The 19,202-nt window shown below is 37.3% G+C and overlaps 8 protein-coding genes across 8 annotated transcripts; 3 read left to right on the plus strand and 5 right to left on the minus strand.

Annotated features, from left to right (window-relative positions):
- Positions 1-1,868: 1,868 nt before the first annotated feature.
- On the plus strand, positions 1,869-2,698 carry RO3G_00129 (uncharacterized protein; the record flags this gene model as incomplete). The annotated part of the gene is made up of 2 exons (XM_067654720.1): positions 1,869-2,061; positions 2,241-2,698. 2 exons carry the CDS (start codon positions 1,869-1,871, stop codon positions 2,696-2,698), a joined length of 651 nt encoding a protein of 216 aa, XP_067510821.1.
- An 848-nt stretch (positions 2,699-3,546) lies between these two features.
- On the minus strand, positions 3,547-3,841 carry RO3G_00130 (uncharacterized protein; the record flags this gene model as incomplete). Its single annotated transcript, XM_067654721.1, has 2 exons — positions 3,547-3,609; positions 3,731-3,841. The coding sequence occupies 2 exons, from the start codon at positions 3,839-3,841 to the stop codon at positions 3,547-3,549; spliced, it is 174 nt and encodes a 57-aa protein (XP_067510822.1).
- A 1,158-nt stretch (positions 3,842-4,999) lies between these two features.
- On the plus strand, positions 5,000-5,845 carry RO3G_00131 (uncharacterized protein; the record flags this gene model as incomplete). Its single annotated transcript, XM_067654722.1, has 4 exons — positions 5,000-5,043; positions 5,153-5,279; positions 5,418-5,741; positions 5,837-5,845. The coding sequence occupies 4 exons, from the start codon at positions 5,000-5,002 to the stop codon at positions 5,843-5,845; spliced, it is 504 nt and encodes a 167-aa protein (XP_067510823.1).
- Positions 5,846-10,396: 4,551 nt separating this feature from the next.
- RO3G_00132 (uncharacterized protein) lies at positions 10,397-12,154 on the minus strand (the record flags this gene model as incomplete). Its single annotated transcript, XM_067654723.1, has 2 exons — positions 10,397-11,520; positions 11,551-12,154. The coding sequence occupies 2 exons, from the start codon at positions 12,152-12,154 to the stop codon at positions 10,397-10,399; spliced, it is 1,728 nt and encodes a 575-aa protein (XP_067510824.1).
- A 911-nt stretch (positions 12,155-13,065) lies between these two features.
- Positions 13,066-13,974, minus strand: RO3G_00133 (uncharacterized protein; the record flags this gene model as incomplete). Its single annotated transcript, XM_067654724.1, has 1 exon — positions 13,066-13,974. One exon carries the CDS (start codon positions 13,972-13,974, stop codon positions 13,066-13,068), a length of 909 nt encoding a protein of 302 aa, XP_067510825.1.
- Positions 13,975-14,444: 470 nt separating this feature from the next.
- Positions 14,445-14,915, minus strand: RO3G_00134 (uncharacterized protein; the record flags this gene model as incomplete). Its single annotated transcript, XM_067654725.1, has 1 exon — positions 14,445-14,915. One exon carries the CDS (start codon positions 14,913-14,915, stop codon positions 14,445-14,447), a length of 471 nt encoding a protein of 156 aa, XP_067510826.1.
- A 1,198-nt stretch (positions 14,916-16,113) lies between these two features.
- On the minus strand, positions 16,114-17,325 carry RO3G_00135 (uncharacterized protein; the record flags this gene model as incomplete). Its single annotated transcript, XM_067654726.1, has 1 exon — positions 16,114-17,325. The coding sequence occupies one exon, from the start codon at positions 17,323-17,325 to the stop codon at positions 16,114-16,116; it is 1,212 nt and encodes a 403-aa protein (XP_067510827.1).
- A 738-nt stretch (positions 17,326-18,063) lies between these two features.
- Positions 18,064-18,405, plus strand: RO3G_00136 (uncharacterized protein; the record flags this gene model as incomplete). The annotated part of the gene is made up of 1 exon (XM_067654727.1): positions 18,064-18,405. The coding sequence occupies one exon, from the start codon at positions 18,064-18,066 to the stop codon at positions 18,403-18,405; it is 342 nt and encodes a 113-aa protein (XP_067510828.1).
- Between the last annotated feature and the right edge of the window lie 797 nt (positions 18,406-19,202).

Below are 19,202 nucleotides of genomic sequence, written 5' to 3' on the forward strand. Positions count from 1 at the left end.
GAAAGCTGATCCTTGTTGCGAGCGCATCCACTTTCAGTTTTCCATATTCCTTGTAAGTGGGTAATAATCGTATGGATGGCCTATTTGGATTCCTTCTTCGTCTTAACCAAGACGCAAATACCGTCGAGGTTGTATATGATTCCTATTCATTTCTCTCGCAACGGAGTGAGTGCAAATCGCATAAGTTTGGAAAATAGTCTAGTGGCAATGCCCATTCTAAACGGAAGATAATGGCATTGAGAAACATCCTCCTCATGTTGGAACGATAGAGATTGTCTGGATTCGGGACGTATTGGTATCCGAGCATAGCCATCCTTGGTTATGAAATTCTTCTACACTACCCATTCTCGTAAAGCTGGAACACCTTTCATTTTGAAGTGGCAGAATTGGTGATGCTCGTTGATTTTTTTGCAATTGAGAGTAAGATGTATCTTGTTCGTAAAAAATTGTGAAAGATACCAATCGTTTTGTGTTCATGATTTCTATATAACCTAAGTCCAACAAAGTTTTCCTATAAATTTGCCTACCGTTTGTTGGTCATCTACTGACAACTTGAACGGTTTTTGTCTTCATGAAACTGACTTCTTTTGCAGTTGAAATCTGTGGCCTTGTTCGAGAACTGATAAGGGTTATTTTGTGAGCTTTTGTCAACCTTTGGGAACCAATTGAAACAACCACCTGGAGTGATACCGTCTTGTGAAATACTGTAGTATTCTGTTTTTGTATATTCTAATTTTTTTTTTATTTTGAGTAGTGACCACTAGATCTTTATAGATCAATAAGGTTAAGAGTAAGATTGTTTGATAAAATATAAAAAAATAAAAGGGATCTTTCTTAATTCGTGATAACTCGAGTATCAGATCAGAAAGAATAGAAAGAAAAGAAAAGGTAATTGTGACCCAATAAGAAAAGATTGCTTTTTAAGCGCAAGGAGATTTGATTTTTTGAATTTATTCCATTTATTGGATGTCTGTTATTTTGTTAAAAATATTCATCTTATTTATATAAAAAAAAAGGCATGGCTTATTGTTTGTGTTGTTTGCAATCTATGTCGACCGACATCAATGTCGCTGGACATCAAAATTGTTCTTGTGATCAGCATTGTTCTTTTGATCTAAAATATCATCATTTGTGCTACAACACTACAAAAAAAAATTAAAACTTAAAAGGTGTTTTAGAGTTCACATTGTAATTTTTCTTGCTTTTAATGGCTTGTAAGAGTTTACGGTTTTGAAATAGAATAAAGTTGATAAAAGGAATAAAAAATAAGACTTGAGTTAAAGTATTGATAATAGATTCGCTTGTTGTGAGTGACCACCAGATCTTGTTAAGTAGATCAAACTGATTTGAATAAAAGTAAAAGTAGTAGGTAAAAAATAAAATAAAAAAAGAGATTACAATGAAGTATATGATTCAAGGGATTATTGGTTCTTCCTGTTTATAAAATAAAAGAAGTATTTTGTTTCAAAGGAGATTTATTTGGATAAGGTAAGATAATAATAATAATCATAATGATGCTTGATAAATTGTTGATATTTATATGTTTTTAATTTTCTTGATTTTGTGTTGTTTTTGGGTTTTTGTGTTTTTCCTTTGAATTGTGAATCTTGTTGAGTTTTTCAATTTCATTGAGTTGTCAAAAATTTTTGAGAGTATTGTAATTTTAACGTTTTTCTCGTTATGGCCTTAAGAGTTTGGAAGTAAATTTGACTTTTCTTTAGAGTGTAAAAGAATTTGAGATCAAAGATTGTTAGTCGCTCCTAGAACAATCTCATATATATAATAATAATAAACTTTCAAAACCCTTTCTTCCTTATATCTTTCAAAGCCGCGCACCGTGGAATAAATTATGGGTGATATCAATAACAATGAACCAGAAAGATTTCTCACTGCAGCAGACGCACTTGAACTTTTCAAAAGACTACAAATCGAAGAACGAATCAGGAAAGACGAAGAACGACATGGTTCAGAATTACCACTGGAAATATCAGAGTATCTGGATAGCACGCCAACATATGAACTCAAAGAAAAGTTCACAAGATTTAAAAAACAGGTCGCCAGGTACAGAAACGACAACTAGAACAAGCAACATCAAATCAACAAGGAAATTATTCCTGAACTTAAGAAGTGGAAGACAGACACCCACCAAGTTGTCACCTCTATCTATAAATACTCAGAGAACACTAGAATACAAGCAAGAGCAACGACAGAAATCTATGAATAACTTCGCTATTTACAAGGAAAAATTCAATTCGAGAATCTCGAAGATAAAGAGATCTTCGATGAAACCATTGATCAAGCTGCCAAGCTTGCAACGTTCGGGTTTGGACAGGCTAAGTTCCAAGACAATGATGCTAGAGACTATGCCACAAAAACCCTTAAATTACCAGCCAGCATGCAATACAAGGGAAAGTTCCCTGAAGAGGATAGAGCAGAAAACACCTTTGACCAAGGATTTATGGCAGACCTCCACCAAGCAAGATTCCAACAATGTTTACTCTACAACAACACTAACAACAATCAGCAACATGGACGTCCTTATGGAAGAGGAGGATATAGGGGAGCAAACAGAGGTTACACTAGATTCAACACAAGATCTTTCGCTGGGAATTTTCACCAGAGAAGGAACAGCAGTGGGAATCGTTTCACCTCTCCAGCCAGCAATACAAACGCTCCCACTGACAACAATCAACAGTAACAACGTTACCACCACCATCACAACTACAACAACTACGACCACAAATACAACGACAACCACAGCAACTACAGATACAACCTATTCAACAGAATTACTCGATTCCAGCAGATGGCATCCTTCCAGGGGGTCGCCTGACCAGATTCTACAACAATTGGAAGAAAATAATCAAACACCCATGGCCATTGAAACTAATCCAGGAGGGATGCCAGATTCAATTTGCAAAGACTCCAAAGCCATGGTACTCGCCAAGAAGATCTATCCCCGCAGAAGAACAAAAGGAAATAAATATTGCCGTCGAAAAATTCCAAACTGCAGGAATAATAGAAAAGTGTACAGATCCAAGAGCAAGAGGTTACCTTTCCAGGTTTTTCACCCTTCAGGAAGCCACCAAGAGAAGACCAATTCTGGACTGTCGCAGGTTCAACCAATTTATCCAGGTCGAGCACTTCAAGATGGAAGGAGTATCAGCCTTGAGAGACCTAATCGAGCCAAACGATTACATGGTGAAACTCGATTTACAAGATGCATATACCGTAGTACCAATCCATCCAAATTCAAGTCCATTTTTAGTGTTCGAAAACCTTGGCACAGTCTACCAGTACAAAGCGCTGAACTTTGGACTAAATGTCGCTCCAAGAATTTTTTCAAAAATACTTCAATATGCAATCGAGTCTTTAAGAAGAGAAGGCATAAGAATGGTATATTATTTAGACGATATTTGTATTTTGTCACAAGACCCTCAAGACCTACAACAAAAGGCTCAAAGGGTAATCACACATCTAGAATCACTAGGCTTCATTATCAACAGAAGAGAGAGTTTATTAACACCATCTCATATCCAGGAGTATTTAGGGTTTGAGTTCAACACCAAGAAGATGACAATCAGAGTTCCAAACTTGAAGATCAACAAACTGATGCAACGAATCAAGCAGGTGATGACACCTACAGTAAGGACATGTCGATGGATGACGGGTCTAATAGGCAAGATCACAGCGATGATTCCAGCAGTAGGAGAGGCGTTATTGCACATACGTCATATCCAGAGAAGTTTATCGAGAAGTTTGTCGACACAGGCGTACAATTGGGAAGGTCCTTGTCATCTGGATCAACAATCGGTGGAGGAATTACAATGGTGGAAGACATTTCTAACCAAGAAGAATGGCCTACCAATACAGAGGATTGCCTTGAAAAAACCTCAAATAACCATCACGACGGACAGTTCCGACACGGGTTGGGGAGTAAACTCACCGATCATACAGACGTATGGATTCTGGACGAAGGAGGAAGCACAAATGTCAATAAACGTAAGAGAACTACAGAGTATCCTGTTTGCGCTGAAGTTACACGCAGAAAGATTCCGAAACTCCACCATCAAGATTCTGACGGACAACAAGACGTCCATCAAATATACAACCAAGGCTGGTGGCACAGCATCAGTACACTTACAGAATATAGCAGTACAGATCCAGGATGTGTGCAACAACTAAAACCTCCAAGTAATATACCAACATATCAAGGGGATCAACAATGTGGAAGCGGACAGATTATCCCGAATCAAGAAACCTCTATACGAAAGCACGATTCCAAGAAAATTTTTCAAAACCATCATGAAAAGATGGAGACCTCTAACCATCGACATGTTTGCTACCAGGCATAATACACAACTACCAACTTACTGGAGTCTGCGACCAGACCCACAAGCAGCAGCAACGGATGCATTCTTACAACATTGGCCAATGATGGGACTATATGCTTACCCTCCGTGGAAACTGATTCCACCAGTACTGCAAATGATAAAAAGGAAGAAAATCAAGAGAATAGTACTGATAACTCCATGGTGGCCAACACAATTTTGGCATCCCATGATACTGGGGATGAAGAAGTTGAGCAAGCCAATATTTTACCAATTGAATCCAAAGACAACTTTAGTCGCATGGCTGTTATCCGGCAAGCGCAAAGCACAACGGGAGTATCGGAGGAAACAATGAGATTCTTAGAAGACGCTCAAAGAGCAAGCACGCGGAAGACATACGACAATGGCTGGAAAATTTGGGTAGCTTGGTGTCAGAAGAAAAACCTGGATTTTACAGAATACAATATCAACAACATTTTAGCGTTTTTAACTGATAACAAGCAGTTCAGCACCCAACATTTAAATACTATTCGATCGGCCATTGCTTCAGTTTTCAAGCACACACATCCTGACAAAGAACCTATTGCTTACTAACCATTGATTCAAGATTTCTTCAGCTCTAAACGTAACCAACCAGTACCTGTACCAGCAGATCATAAATTGCAAACATGGGATGTCGACGTGGTCATTCAGTATATCAAGGCCAACTTGGGTAATAACCAGGCTATCTCACTCAAAAGTCTTTAACAAAAGACCATTATCCTACTATGCATTTCTACCATGGCTAGGCCAAGATCAGACATAGGCAATATGCAATATAGGGATACACGGTTGGAATATGATGGTCAAGATACTTTAGCAGGCGCCAGAATCTATTTCAGGCTTCCCAAAGAAACTCAATTGAAAACATGTACTATTGGCATCGTTCAAGATCAAAGCATTTGTCCTGTATTTACACTACATATCTTCCTGGAAAGAACGTTACCTTTAAGAATTAACTTGCCGGTGGAACACAAGTTATTCTTAGCTTATATTGAAGACCCTAAAAAGACTTGTTCAGCCAAGGGAACAACCGTAGCCAATTAGGTTAAAGACATCATGAAACAAGCTGGTATTGACACCGAAAAATACAGCCCACACCCAATCCGTTCAGCAGCTAGCACCAAAGCAGTCGAAAAGGGTCACTCCATTGAAAACGTCAAACAACATGCCAACTGGAGTAGAAATACTCAAACTTTTGAAAGATTTTATTACAAACCAACTACAACACTCACTTTGGGCTCACAAATCACCAATTCAATTTTTTCTACGGAGAACCTTGCCACATTGGAAGCCGGAGCGGAGGCAACTGAGATTGTTCTAGGAACGACTAACAATCAAAATGTTGCCGAAGCGAAGGCTGAAAATGTGGTAAATGCCCACCCTACATCTTGGTTTTCAAATCTGCGAAACCTATTTTAGTTAAATATACCACCCCTAAAAAAATTAAACATTATTATTATTAGCTACTTTGAAAGATATAAGGAAGAAAGGGGTTTGAAAGTTTATTATTATTATATATATGAAAAATAAAGCGCGGCTCTGAGAGCATTTACCACATTTTCAGCCTTCGCTTCGGTAACATTTTGCTTTGTGTTTAAATGAATAAATTTGGTTTGCTTGTAGTAAGTGACCACCAGATCTTGTATTGTAGATCAAACAGTAAAAAGTAATAAAGAGTTTTCTTGATAAGAGAATATAAAAATGATACGATGAAGATAATTTGACTTCAAAGGACTTGACTTGCTTGAGTTATAAAGTAAAGATCAAAGAGTTTTAATAAAAAGGAACTCGATGTTGTGATAATTGGAGTTTGTAAGGTTTTTATAGTATAAATAGGTTTGTACTGAATAAGTCTTGATATAAGATCAAAGGTTTAGATAGGATTTGATTCCAAAAAGAGTAATAGATTGAATATAAGTTCGCTTGTAATAAGTGACCACCAGATCTTGTTAAGTAGGTCAAACTGTTGAGTAAAATAAAATAAAAAGATAAAATAAAAGGGATTACAATGAAGTATATATACTTCAAGGGACTTCTTGTTCTTGATGTTAAGTAAAATGAAGTAAGTAAAAACAAAAGTAAGTAAAAAGTAAGTAGAAACAAGGTATGTAGGTAAAGTATAAGAAATATTGAAGTTATTTATATGTTTTTGGTTTTTCTGATTATATGCTGTTTTTGATGATTTATGGATATTCTATATTTTTTTGTATTTTTCTGGATTTATCTGTATTCATACGTATTTGTTTGTATGTTTCTGGGTTTGAACTAGTTGGAGAGAGAAAAGTCAAATGCTGCCAAAGTTTGCTGCATTGTGTTACAATGTAATTTTTCTTGCTTTAATGGCCTGTAAGAGTTTACGGTTTTGAAATAGAATAAAGTTGATAAAAGAATAAAAAGAATATAAGATTTGAGTTAAAGTATTGATAATAGATTCGCTTGTTGTGAGTGACCACCAGATCTTGTTAAGTAGATCAGACTTGTTTGTAGTAGTTTAATAAAAGGTTTGAAAATGTTTACAATGAAGATAATTTGCTTCAAGGGACTTGTCTTGCTTGTGTTTTAAGAGTGTTATACCAACAGATTCAGAGATAAAAATACTTGATTTATTGGTTATTTATATAAAAATAATATAACAAAGAGAAGTAAAGATAAGAGAAGTTAAAACTTGTCTATTTTATAGACAAAGGAAAATAAAGTTTGATCTTTTGAAGTAAGGTTCGACTTTTGAAATAAGATTTGATTTTTGAAATAAGGTTCAAAAAATTAAATAGATTCAATATAGGGATTCACAAGACACAATCATCATTGGCATCAATATTATTATTTGCTTCGTCACAACAATAACTACAGTGTCGCAATAGTTTCCGGAAATAATGTACAAGAAAAATGGAAAACTCTAATATATTTTTATCAGATACAAAGTTATCAACATCGGTATAGCGTCCTAAGAGGCTACAACCTTTCAGCCAGGGATAACTTGAAAATTGATCATCACATTCATTTGGGTGCACATTTGTTACACCATATACCATATATAGAGCAGAGACACTGAATCGATTGCACAACCTGTTTAGGAAAACAGTCCTTGCACAATTCAGAATAAAAGTACGTTGCTTCGAGTGACTGTTTTTTTTGAAAAATATAAGTCGTCTAATATTTCCGGTCCGGATTTGTTCGATCCGCGTTACCTAGGTACACTCTAGAACCACAGTCTAGACTTCAAATTTTAATTTAATTTTTTTTGTATGAGGATTTTATTCAAGTGCCATCTTTAGACGTACACTGTAAGCAAACATTTATTAATTTAATACTCGGTATACAGTGCTTCCAATAATCAATGTCGCAGCCAACCAAAGTTGATGCTGCTTGTCAGTCAAAATTGATGTCGCTGATCAATCAAAATCAATTTTGTAAATATCAACTAGATTTTATATGAAACTCGGTGTACAAGATAGCAGTGACTGTACTTGCTTCAATTAATCAAATATCTACTATCTACTATTATTTTGGTTTCCAGTTATATTTAAAAGTAACTAAGATGTCTAAATTGCACGTATTTGATGAGTATTGAGCAAGTCAAGAATATAAACAATTTTATTGTTCCTCTGGCTTACATAATAAAAGCATTTAATGTTATTTGCCCTAGTCTTTTCGATGAAATGCTAATGCTATCATAAATCCATTAATTTACTAGTTAGTAAAGCTTATCATTAGTAGTTTCTTTCAAACTATTCCTCCTTCATCTTTTCCCCAACATGTATAATTTCTCTTTCTTCTAGTGTTGTGACATGTCCCATGAGATTTGGGCTTTTAAATAACAGTTATTCATGTACAAACCTTGTATTCAAGGACGAAATATTTAGTTTTGTTCATATTATGTATGTATGTAACAATAACCCTTATCCTCACATACTTTGCAATGAACCTATACACTTATTTTTTCAGAATGATTTTTTATTGACTATTACTTGTCTAAGAAAGTATTTAATTGCAAATAAATATTTTATATATTATAGTAACATCCTTTGAATTTAAATACATATATTTTTTTAAATCAATTCCGTATTTTAGGACTGACTGAAGTTGATGATTCCACAATACTTGGTCCATAATGTTTGATAAGCTTGAAGTTCCATATTGGCTGATTGAGTTATTTATCGAATGAACGGAAATGTATATTTGTTTCTTGGCATAACAATGTATTTAGTTGTAATTGTCTTAGGTGTTGAATAAAGCTATTGGTGTGTTGTAAATTGTTGCTTTTGCAAAATGTCCTGTTATCGGTTGAGCCTATTTTCATATTTATTATCTTATTGTTATAATTATTCACAATAACTATAAGTCGAGATTAGTAGAATGCTATGATGACGCTCCCAACACAGAGTTGTTTTCTTTCTATTTGTCTTCAAACACAACATGTTCTTCTAATGATTTACTTTAATAAATATGCAAGAAAAAAACTCTTTCTACCACACAAATCGAGTTTACAATTATTTCTACATTGGATAATATCAGAGTCCCCTTACATTCGATTTGGGCGGGATAAAGCAGAAATTCTTCTTGCATCGGTCTACGCGCAAGTATTTCAGCGTATTTTGTGTTGTGGCATCGGGCGCTATGTATTTACTTTTGATAAATGGTTGAAGTGAATTAACATTTATTGCACCTTTGATACGGCCTAGACGAGAACCATCGACTATATAAGTTTCGTTGCGTAACACTTCAACAACCATGAAGGGATCTGGCCATTTATCTACAAGCTTGCTCGAGAGGACATCTTGCTTTAGAGCACTTGCTCACCAACTTAATTTGTTTTAGATGCACAGCTTTGTTGTAACTTGTAGCTTGCTTGAGTTTTGCACGATCAGATTGTTCTCTTGTAGTAATATAAATTTTATCTACTTCCTTTTAAATGTACTCCATACGTTTGGAGACTTCTACATTATATTCTTTTTCAACATATTCACAGATAGGTACTATCATGTTCCTGGGTGATTATTTGACAACCATATAATAGCTGTCAGGGAGAAAAGCCAGAAGATTTATTGAACAATGCTCTAAGTGTCGATAGAGTTTGACTAACATACTTATTCCGTTCATAGATGTAGTTATGATCACAGACAAGTTTGGCAATAGTATCACAGAGTTTAATTTAGTATTTCACATAATCCATTTGTCTGTAGTTGACACGAAGTAGTTGTGACAGATTTGCATCCAAGTTTCATAAAGAAGGATTTAATATATACCGAGCAGAAAACTGAACCTCGATCCGTTAAAATATAGGTGAGCACGTCGTATAACGAGACAGTTTGAGCTATGGGCCATCTAGTGAGATAGTAAATACTAGTGAGGATATGCCGATCCCCTAGTAAAGTTATTTCCAGAAGTCCAACAGAGTCACAACCAACCACGAAGAAAGATTTGTTAGGAGCCTTGATAGGATTTGCTAGATTGCTTCGATCTAAAGACTGAGTGAGCTATCATCTAATACATTATACATTCACAAGTCAATTCCTTACCAGCTTTAGATAATTTATCGTAGATAAATTGTTGTTGGGCTAGATAATATGAACTTTTCTATCCAATGTGATTTTCCTTGTGCAGTTTAGCCAATACCTCACGAACGTTCCCATTATGTAACACTCTCCTTCTAGATTCCTTTTTGGTGAAGCACTCGTCAATGGTATCATATTTTTGAGCATGTCAACGAATATTTTGCTTATCCACCTTTGAAGACCCAGCGGGAAAGAGCTATCAGTGAGTTAATGACGGAGAGTGAGATACCAAGGAAATTGTATTTATGCAGACGTTTGAAGTAATATATCGAGGTGATGGAACCATATAAGCAGGATAAGAAGAATGAAAGAGTAGATATTATAAATCAAGGTAAAATTTATTATTGGTTATTGTTGTCTCCTTCATTCATCAAGGTGTAGAGACATTACAGAAGGTATGCTTTTCCTCGACAGGTAGGGCGCCGGTTAGTATTTAATAGAGCTCAATCAGTCCAGCATCGCCTCACACTATAGATTGTAACGCGTAGCCGAGTCGCTAGGTGTCAGAGTCATAGAGTTTTTCATCATATAGCTCCCAGAATAGTTTGCTTGTCTTCTGCTGTTGACAATATAGGCGGATTCATAATGAAGATTGTCGTCACTAACCGGCTGGGAGAAATCTTTAGAGTTTGCTAATATTGTCTCATTTAAAATGTACTCCTTATCATCCTCTTCCAAAGGAGATTTACTAATATCAACTAATGATATCTGTGTTCTATCGTGCGTCATTGACAATGCAAGTGTAACTGAAGGAATTCCACCGGAACGAGTTTGTAAGCTCGGGATGGTAGCTGATGCCATAATTGCTTGTGGTGATCTCGAGATCAGGTGTATAGTACGGTTATAGTATGAGAAGAGATATAAGGCGATAACTAGTAACGTTGTCATTGCTGTAGCAACTATCCATCCCGTGATTGAGTAGCCGACCCTATATTGCTGGTTATTTACCAACAGAAATGTATCATTCTGAAATAGGTAGGCTGTGGCTCCTTTCAATTCTAGAAATCTGCTCCTGTTGCTTAGTGCAGCTTCTAATTCTCTGACTACGGTATAAGAGTCGTCGGGGATCTTATATTTCCTAGCTTGATCTGTTATGACATACTTTGTTGTACGATTGGATGACCGAGTGAAATCGTTTGCAAGTTGATGCAGACTATGAGTAGCGAAGGAGGCATCATATTCATCAATTTGAATCATGTCTATTTCGTTACTTGCAACAGGGACGTGGTAGGTCATTAGTGTTTCAATTACACACGTAACCGTGCCGTAGTATAGTTTATCATTGATGCAAGTCGCCAGGTACGCAACATCGTCATGTTGTGAGAACTTTGACTGAATAATTTGTCCCTTGAGATTCATAAAAACCACATCAGGTAAGATTTCATAAGACTTTACTAAGTTGAGTGCTTCAACATCCCATACACTAAGGGTTATACGACTGTAATTATATGCGGCCATGTCAGTCCCGTCCCAAAAAAAACCCTGTTGAAGATCAACGAGCACCATATTAACATAGTATTGCAAATTATTAAGATAGCCTGTAAAATAATGCCCAAAGTCTGATACAGTGTAGGAGTCATTTCCCGAATATGCTATGTAACCTAGCAATGAACCGTATTTACTAACTAGCTGTGAGACCTCGACCGTCTGAGTAATATTGCAACTCCACATAATCGTATGATGGCAATAAAGGTGTTTCGGAAGTTGGTATCCTAATTGTTTTTTAATTTTTTTCTCATCGAATTGTTGACCAGACAAAGGGCCATAAATCCTTGTTGTGGTAGAATCGACCCATTTAGAACTGTCATTTGTAAGGTCAGGAAGTAAATATTGAGCTGCGGCTTGCCCATACTGAGTCGTACTATTGTAATTGAAATTAGGGCTAGTAGGCAAAGAGAAGTGCGAAGGATGCAAAAACGTAGGACGAACTGCTTTTGGTTCACTGCTAATTCTGGCAAACTTGAAGTAAATAGTTGAGGTCCAGGGTAGTAGGATATCGGCTGCGACGGTCAATAACAGGAAAGAGAGAGAGACTAAAGTTCTCCGTCCTCGAGACATACGACGAAATTCACCGACTCTGTTAAAGAGAGACTTTGTCAGTAACATAAATGTAGATCCATCATGATCGAAAAGGATGGTAAGCTTGAGTAAATTGCCGATCAAAAGTGTGGTGAATAACTTGAATAAATTCATAAGTAGAGTAGTTACAGATACGGTTACTAACATTTCAGGATTTTATTGATCTCGGAACATCTGTCTGATGTTTTGTTGAAAACACACTATTTATAAGTTGTCAGTCGTTCCTACAACAATAGTGGTTAGCTCCACTCCAATTCTGGATGTGGTTGTATGATAATTTTTTTTTAGATCAGTTTGATCCAAAAAAGGACATTCTTTTCTGATCAATTTGTTATCAAAAAGGTGAACAATACAGTTTGTTGCAAGACATTTAATAATCTTATCAAAAAAAATTTTGGTGATGACATAGAGAATTGTTTGTCCCACTTTCCATAAGAATTCATTACGCCAGTGCCAAGAATAACTTGTTGCCTAACACGAAAATTTCATTGATATCAAAAGTCAATGGTTTTTTGAAGCTCCAAATCAAAATAAATTGTAACTATTTCCGGAACGTAAAAATAAATCAAATTGAAGCATAGATCGAAAATGTTTTGGGACATTTTTCGAATTACCTCTTTTCTTTAAACTATATAAATAACCGCTTTTAAACCAAAATGAATTTTTTTATCCAAGAAGATGGTATGGGAAATATGTTCGATGAAGAAGGATATCAGTTTGTCGAAATAAAGATGGAAGTTGATGAGGTCAACTATCTCTTGGGTGATGTTATCAACTTCGATCGATACTATTAAATTCTGAGTTTATTATTTTTTTTTTTAAAGTTTTATGGCAATGAGCATGTAGCAACGAAGTGTGCAATTTTGCCCGAGCCAGTTATGAATGTAAGAGAATAAAAACCTTCTTAGGGGACAAGAAGGGAAAAAGGGAAAGAAAAGGAAAAAGAAAAGAGCAAATTATTTGAAATATGAATAAATATAAGAGGAGGAAGAAAGGAAAAGTATAAAGAAACACAAATTTAATACAAACCCGATCAAGTACCAGAAAGACTCACACTATTACTTGGATAACCAATTCAACAGCTTGGCACCAGGATCAACAGGAGGAGGAGGGCATTCATCATGAAAATAATAATCCAGTTCATGGAGAATCGTACAAAGGATAGGCCATAGAGTAAACCAGCTATGAGAAGCAGTAGGACGAGGTTTATGTAATGGTAACAAATTAAGAAGGAAAGAGATTGGATCTTCAATTGAGCGAGGCAAGTACAGACGATGATGAATCTGTAGACAGTCAAAAGCATGTCGACGACTCCAGTTATGATAAGGGTGGAAGATGCATTCTTTAGGTTTACCACCAGGTAGCCAACCAAGACGCCAGCGAAGAACACGACTACGTTCAGAACAAGTCATCGGTAACCAAAGGATAGGATCCACTTGGATAGTAGGGCGAGTAGAAGATAACAGGATGGAATCAGAGTTATTACATAGATTTTGGAATTGATCAGCTAAGAATTTGGTGCGAAGAGAGAGAAATTTCTTTTTATCTAAAGTATCAAGGATTGGTCCGCAGAGAGGTTTCCACATTGGAGTATTAGCCAGTTTGTACCAGTGAGAGTGGCTAGTTGAAGATTGAATATATGGCAGCAGGTGAGCAAGAAGAGTATCGTCAGGCAAATGAGTACTACGAAAAAGATACTGTGCTTGAAGGACTGCAACACGAGTTCGCATCGATGGGAGATTGACCAGATGAAGCATGACTTGTGCTGAAGACCTAGAATGACCGCCGAAGATACGCCTAATACATTGGTTTTGGAAAGTATCAAGTTGATGGATAAATTTAGTTGTGAGAGGACTAATTGCAAGACCATAATCTAATTGAGCACGGACCATTTGGCTGTAAAAACGACATGCTAATAAAGGTGGAAAACCTTTAGAATTGAGACCAATAGCAGCAAGTTGGTTCATTGTGAGAGATGCCTTATTGATATTGTGTTGGATCATGGCAGGATAGTCTATTAGTCCACCAGGTTTGATAGGTATACCCAGGTATGAGAAAGAGGATTCATTGGGTATAGTAGTACCATATAATTGATAAGTTTTAACATCACTAGTAGGAGCAACTATGACACATTTTAACGGGTTCCATCGATAACCTAAGGAGTAACTATGAGCTTCACATTTTTGCAGTAAAGAAGTGAGGTTCTCAGGAGTGGCAATAAGGACAACGTCGTCTGCATAGAGTAGACAATTGATAGATGGAGTCAGGTCGGACACAATGTCACCAGAAAACGAGTTATCAAGTAGAAGTGGTTGCCTTAAGAGAGACGGAAGTCGATTAATGTATATAGAATACAAGAAAGGTGAGAGGATGGAACCTTGAAGTACACCAGTAACTGGGGAGAAGCGATAAGATACACGATTATCAAGTAGAATTTCTATTGGACATGGTCAAAGAGGTTTTTGAGGATACCTAGTAAAGCAGGACAAAGATGGGATTGTAATTCACTCCAAACGTAGGAACGATCAACCGTATCATAAGCTGATTTGATATCCAAGAAGGCCAGTGTAGGGGAGGAGTTATGATTACGCCTAAGAATAGAGCAAATTTCTATGAGGCATTGGACTTGATCTAAAGAGCTGCGAGATTCACGGAATCCACCCTGTGCAATATCAAGAGCAGGGCTTTGTTCTAGGAGACTTGGATATAAACATTTTTCAAACAATTTACGAAAAGTGGATGTTAAGCTAATCGGTCTGAAGTTTCCCGGGTCAATATGTGAGCCTTTCTTGTGTATCGGTACCACCTGTGCAACTCGCCATGAGAGGGGAGTGTAGGACCATTGCCAGCAGACACGAAAGAGATGCAGAAGCTGTGGGACCAACGTAGGAAGTAGAGGCAATAACATTTCCTGTATTCACCAGTCGCCATTTTGCTACAAAATTGTTTCCACGTCTCCCTACGCCGTTGCTGAATTAAACGTCGTAATAATGCACCTGTTTCTTGGTGTTTTAGCCAATATTTAAGACAGTTCAATCCATTCGCCTTTCTCCACTTTTTAAAATAAAGTTGTTTACGCTTGAAAGCTGAGGTCATTTCAGTAGTCCAGAATTGTTTTAAAAACACGTCAGCATTAGTGTCCTTTTTCCCGCATATTTCATCAAGTGAGTCGTAGATCGCTTGGCATAGTGCAGATGAGTATTGTTCAATATAAGTACTAGCAGCATCCATATCCATCAACGTAATTTCATCAGTATCATCGTCCGATTGAGCGACAAGACTAGTAGTGCCATTTTTGAAAGCAGACTCATACCTGTCGCTGCAATCCAATTTTTTGAGTTTCTTCAGATTCCAATGCGGTCTATGGATCTCAGTAGATAGATTGTGAGATGCATATGCTGGAGGTAGATTAAAGGATAAAGTCATGAATGTGTGGTTAGAGTTCAAGGAAAGTCCATCTTCAATAGCTAAGTCCGGGTTATCCAGGTCGGTATTACTAAGAAAGTAGTCGATAATACTGGTGCCGTGATAAGTATAACTTGTTGGTTGTCCAAAGGCCAAGCATTGATTCCATAGTATCAAATTATGAGCTTCCATCCAATTGCGAAAGATTCGTCCGTTGGTATTCCACCTGCTGTCACCAACTAGTTCACCAATACTTGAGTTGAAGTCACCACATATAATAGTCTTGTTTGTTGTAGGATAGTCCAGAGGTAATAGTGAGAGAATTTCCGATACTTGAGCTGATTCTAAAGAAGGAGGAAGATATAAGCAGTGAATTAGTAATTTAGAATTTATAATAATTGATAGAGTAAACTTAGCCAATAGAGGATTGACATGGTTAATGTGATGAATCGGGAGCTTGAAATCCGGATTAACCAGAAGAGCTAGACCAAGTTGACCACGATGTAGATTATAAGAGTTGACGGGAACACCATAAGTATGAAATTGTTTCCAAGATGGAAGTGAATATTTGTTTGGAGATAGTAACCAAGTTTCAGTAATAAATAGTAAAGATGAGTTTTGAGCAATATTTATCAATGGATAAATAGATTGTTTAGGGAGACCAGTAGCATTAAAAAGTGACATTCTCAATGGGATACCACTCATTGAGAACTCGTAGTAAGGGGGTCGTCCTCCTCCATGCTGGAGTTAGCAGAACCAACGGAGGCATTGTCTTCAGTGATAAAAATGTCTTCAGTATCAGGATCCTTGGAGTGAGCAAAATAGGGATCAGTTGCAAGGACTTCATCAAGTTGTGTTTTTGTAATCCATGACTTGTGAGCAAAGAAACGAGCCACCGCAAATTTGGCGGGACCGCGGATATGGACCAGGGCTTTTTGTACCCGTTGGTTGTGGAGTTGTTGAGCAATTTGTTGACGTTGTTCAAGAGTGTCAGTAGCATATTTTGGATCTTTGAGCACGCTTGCAGCACATGGGTCGAAGGTGGTGTTGAGTTTGACACCTTTTTTAGTTAATAGTTCTGTTAATTCAGGAGCATAATCGTTGTGTACCAGTACAGCAACAACGTTACGATCGGGATAGTGGAGGTCCAGAAGACGGCCATTATTAACACCCAGTTTCCTTGAAGTAGTGGGAAGTTTACCAAGGGGAATGCGAGCCTTAGTGGGGAGATAGAGATATCGGAAGCCTTGAGTAGTAGAAGGAGCTTGGAAAAAACGAGCAGCTGTAGTTTCACGTTTCTCTTGGTTTTTTGAAACTATTTGTGCAAGAGACAACACCTTTTGGGGTTGGTGCCAAGGAGCTGATTGGTACTTGGATACTGGTAGGGCCGGGAAATAATCCTCCAAGTTTATGGGTGAAACTGGAGGTGGTTGATGCTGTTGCTTGACGTTGAGTTGCTCCTTGAGTTTTGCGATTTCAGTTCGAGCTTGCTGGAGTTCGGTGGTTAGAGTCATGAGCATTTGGAATAGCGTTTGCATATCTGGTGTAGCGCCCATTTCGAGTTGGGGTGGAAATGGTGAAGGTAGTTGAGGTTGAGACGAAGTAACTTGAGGTTGAGGAACAATGGTTGGGGGTTGAGAATCCTCCTCCATGTCATTCCGACGGGTAACAAGTGCGAGCATGTCATCAGCATGCATTATACGACTGCAAACAGTGCATAGGTATTCATGTTCTTTTTCGTGATTGGTGGCTTTGCTTTTACCTTTGGTACGAAAGACCGTAGGAATTTTGCAGTGAGGACAAGGAACGGTCTTGCGATGTTCAATGAAACCCTTCGCAAGAGTTTCTAGTTGGTCGTCAGTAAGAGGAATACGTTGTGAAGACTTATTATAAGGTCCCCTAACTGCCGTCATTGTAGGCTTGTCGTGATGTTTTTGTTGAGATGTGTTGGAGTTAATGTGGGTGTAGTGTTGTAAATGACTTTCCAAATTTAGTAATAGTGTTGGAAAGCGGAAAAAAGCTCACTTCGATCGATACAGTGATCTGAAGTCTCCTGAAAGGATGCAACAGGATAAGAAAGAAGTGCCCGAAGAGAAGCTCTCTTCTTCAGAAAAAAAGCAAGCAACAAAAAGCCGTACAGAAAGTACAAGAAAGAGAATATGGAGAAGTTTTACTACTTGGTGAACGAGAAGAGAATGTCCATCCGTGGTACTGCTGCAGAGATAAAAGTTCCTTCAAGCACTGCATACAATTGGCACAAGAAAGGATTGGAAAGCTTAGAGCTCGATGAGAATATTGAGAAGAGTGGAGCAAGTGGTGCTGTGAAGATGGGAAGGCCAGCACTTTTGAATGATATTCACAAGGATTATCTCATAAGCCTTGTTAACGTGAAGCCCAGCATTGTTTTGGATGAAATGATGGGGAGCTTGACTACTGAGTTTGCTGATCTAAGGATTTCCAAAAGCTCTCTGCACGAGTTTGTAACAGAAAAGTGCAGGATCAGTCTGAAGAAAGCACATTTTCATTCAATTGAGCGAAATAGCACTCAGAAAATCGAAGAAAGATACCAATGGGTTAAGCAGTGGGAGAAGACTGATTTGGACTTTGAGAGTAACTGCGTTTTTATAGACAAGGCTACCTTCCATATCAGCATGAAACGCTCTATGACATGGCCAAAGAAAGGGGAACGTACTGTTGTCGTAATGCCAAAGACAAGAGCAAAGATTACCATCGTCATTGGGGCTATATCTCCATATGGCGTGGTCAACATAAAGGTCAAGTCTCTCAAGGTAACAGAGCCTTCAAAGAAACGAAAGGCAGCACCTGGTGGCTCGGTTGTTGTTGGAAAAGGTAAAGGTGGAACAGTTACTGGCCATTACTTCAATTTTATTGCAATGACTTTAAATGTTATGGATAAGCATGAGCTATTCAAAGGGCATTATCTCGTAATGGATAATGCACCAATTCATAAGCATACAAATATCAGAAGTTAAATTGAAAGCCGCGGATATGATTGCGTTTATTTGTCTCTATACTCTCCCGAGCTCAATCCAATTGAACTGTTTTGGTCTGTTTGCAAAAGCAAGCTCAAGAGAGAAGCTTTTTTGGAAGAAAAAACTTTGACTTCCAGAATCAAAGCTGCTTGCAACAATGTACTGATCAGCAACTTGTGTGGCTTTTGCAAGTATTCTGTAGCTAAGTTCTCTGACTGTTTAGAAAAAAAAACCCCCCATCTAATAAAGATAAAGATTTGGTACATTTGTGACAATTCTATTTGTTCCAAAACATTTTCGATCTGTGTTTCAATTTGATTTATTTTTATGTTCCAAAATGATTTCAATGTGTGCCTAATGTAATTCTTGGTTCCTTCGCTTCGAATTCTGATGTTGTACAAATTTGAGCCATGCTTTATTTGCAGATTTAATATGTAATAAAACTTTTTCGAAGTTCTATTTCTTCAGATATTTGAAGCGTCCTAAATATTTTTTCTTGCTTCTATCAGAGAAGAAAAGATTAACGAAGGCATTCAGTTAAAAGCAGAAGGGTGGGCAACCACCTCATCTCCAATTTCCATTTCGGTAACTGTATGATTAGCCATTTTCCTGAGGCAATCTTAGTTGAAAAATAGAAATCTCTAGCCAAATTCAACAGATAAATTAGCCATTTTATAGCACCCTTTCTTTATTACTACTTTTTAACTTGCTTAGCTATTAGTTATGAGTACTTTTGTAAGACCTGTTTGCGGTACAAACTTCAAGCCCTTAACGCCACCCTCTCTTGTCCTCTTTAG

This window comes from Rhizopus delemar, genomic scaffold (genome assembly GCF_000149305.1).
Source record: "Rhizopus delemar RA 99-880 supercont3.1 genomic scaffold, whole genome shotgun sequence".
NCBI classification, from domain to species: Eukaryota; Fungi; Mucoromycota; class Mucoromycetes; order Mucorales; family Rhizopodaceae; genus Rhizopus; species Rhizopus delemar.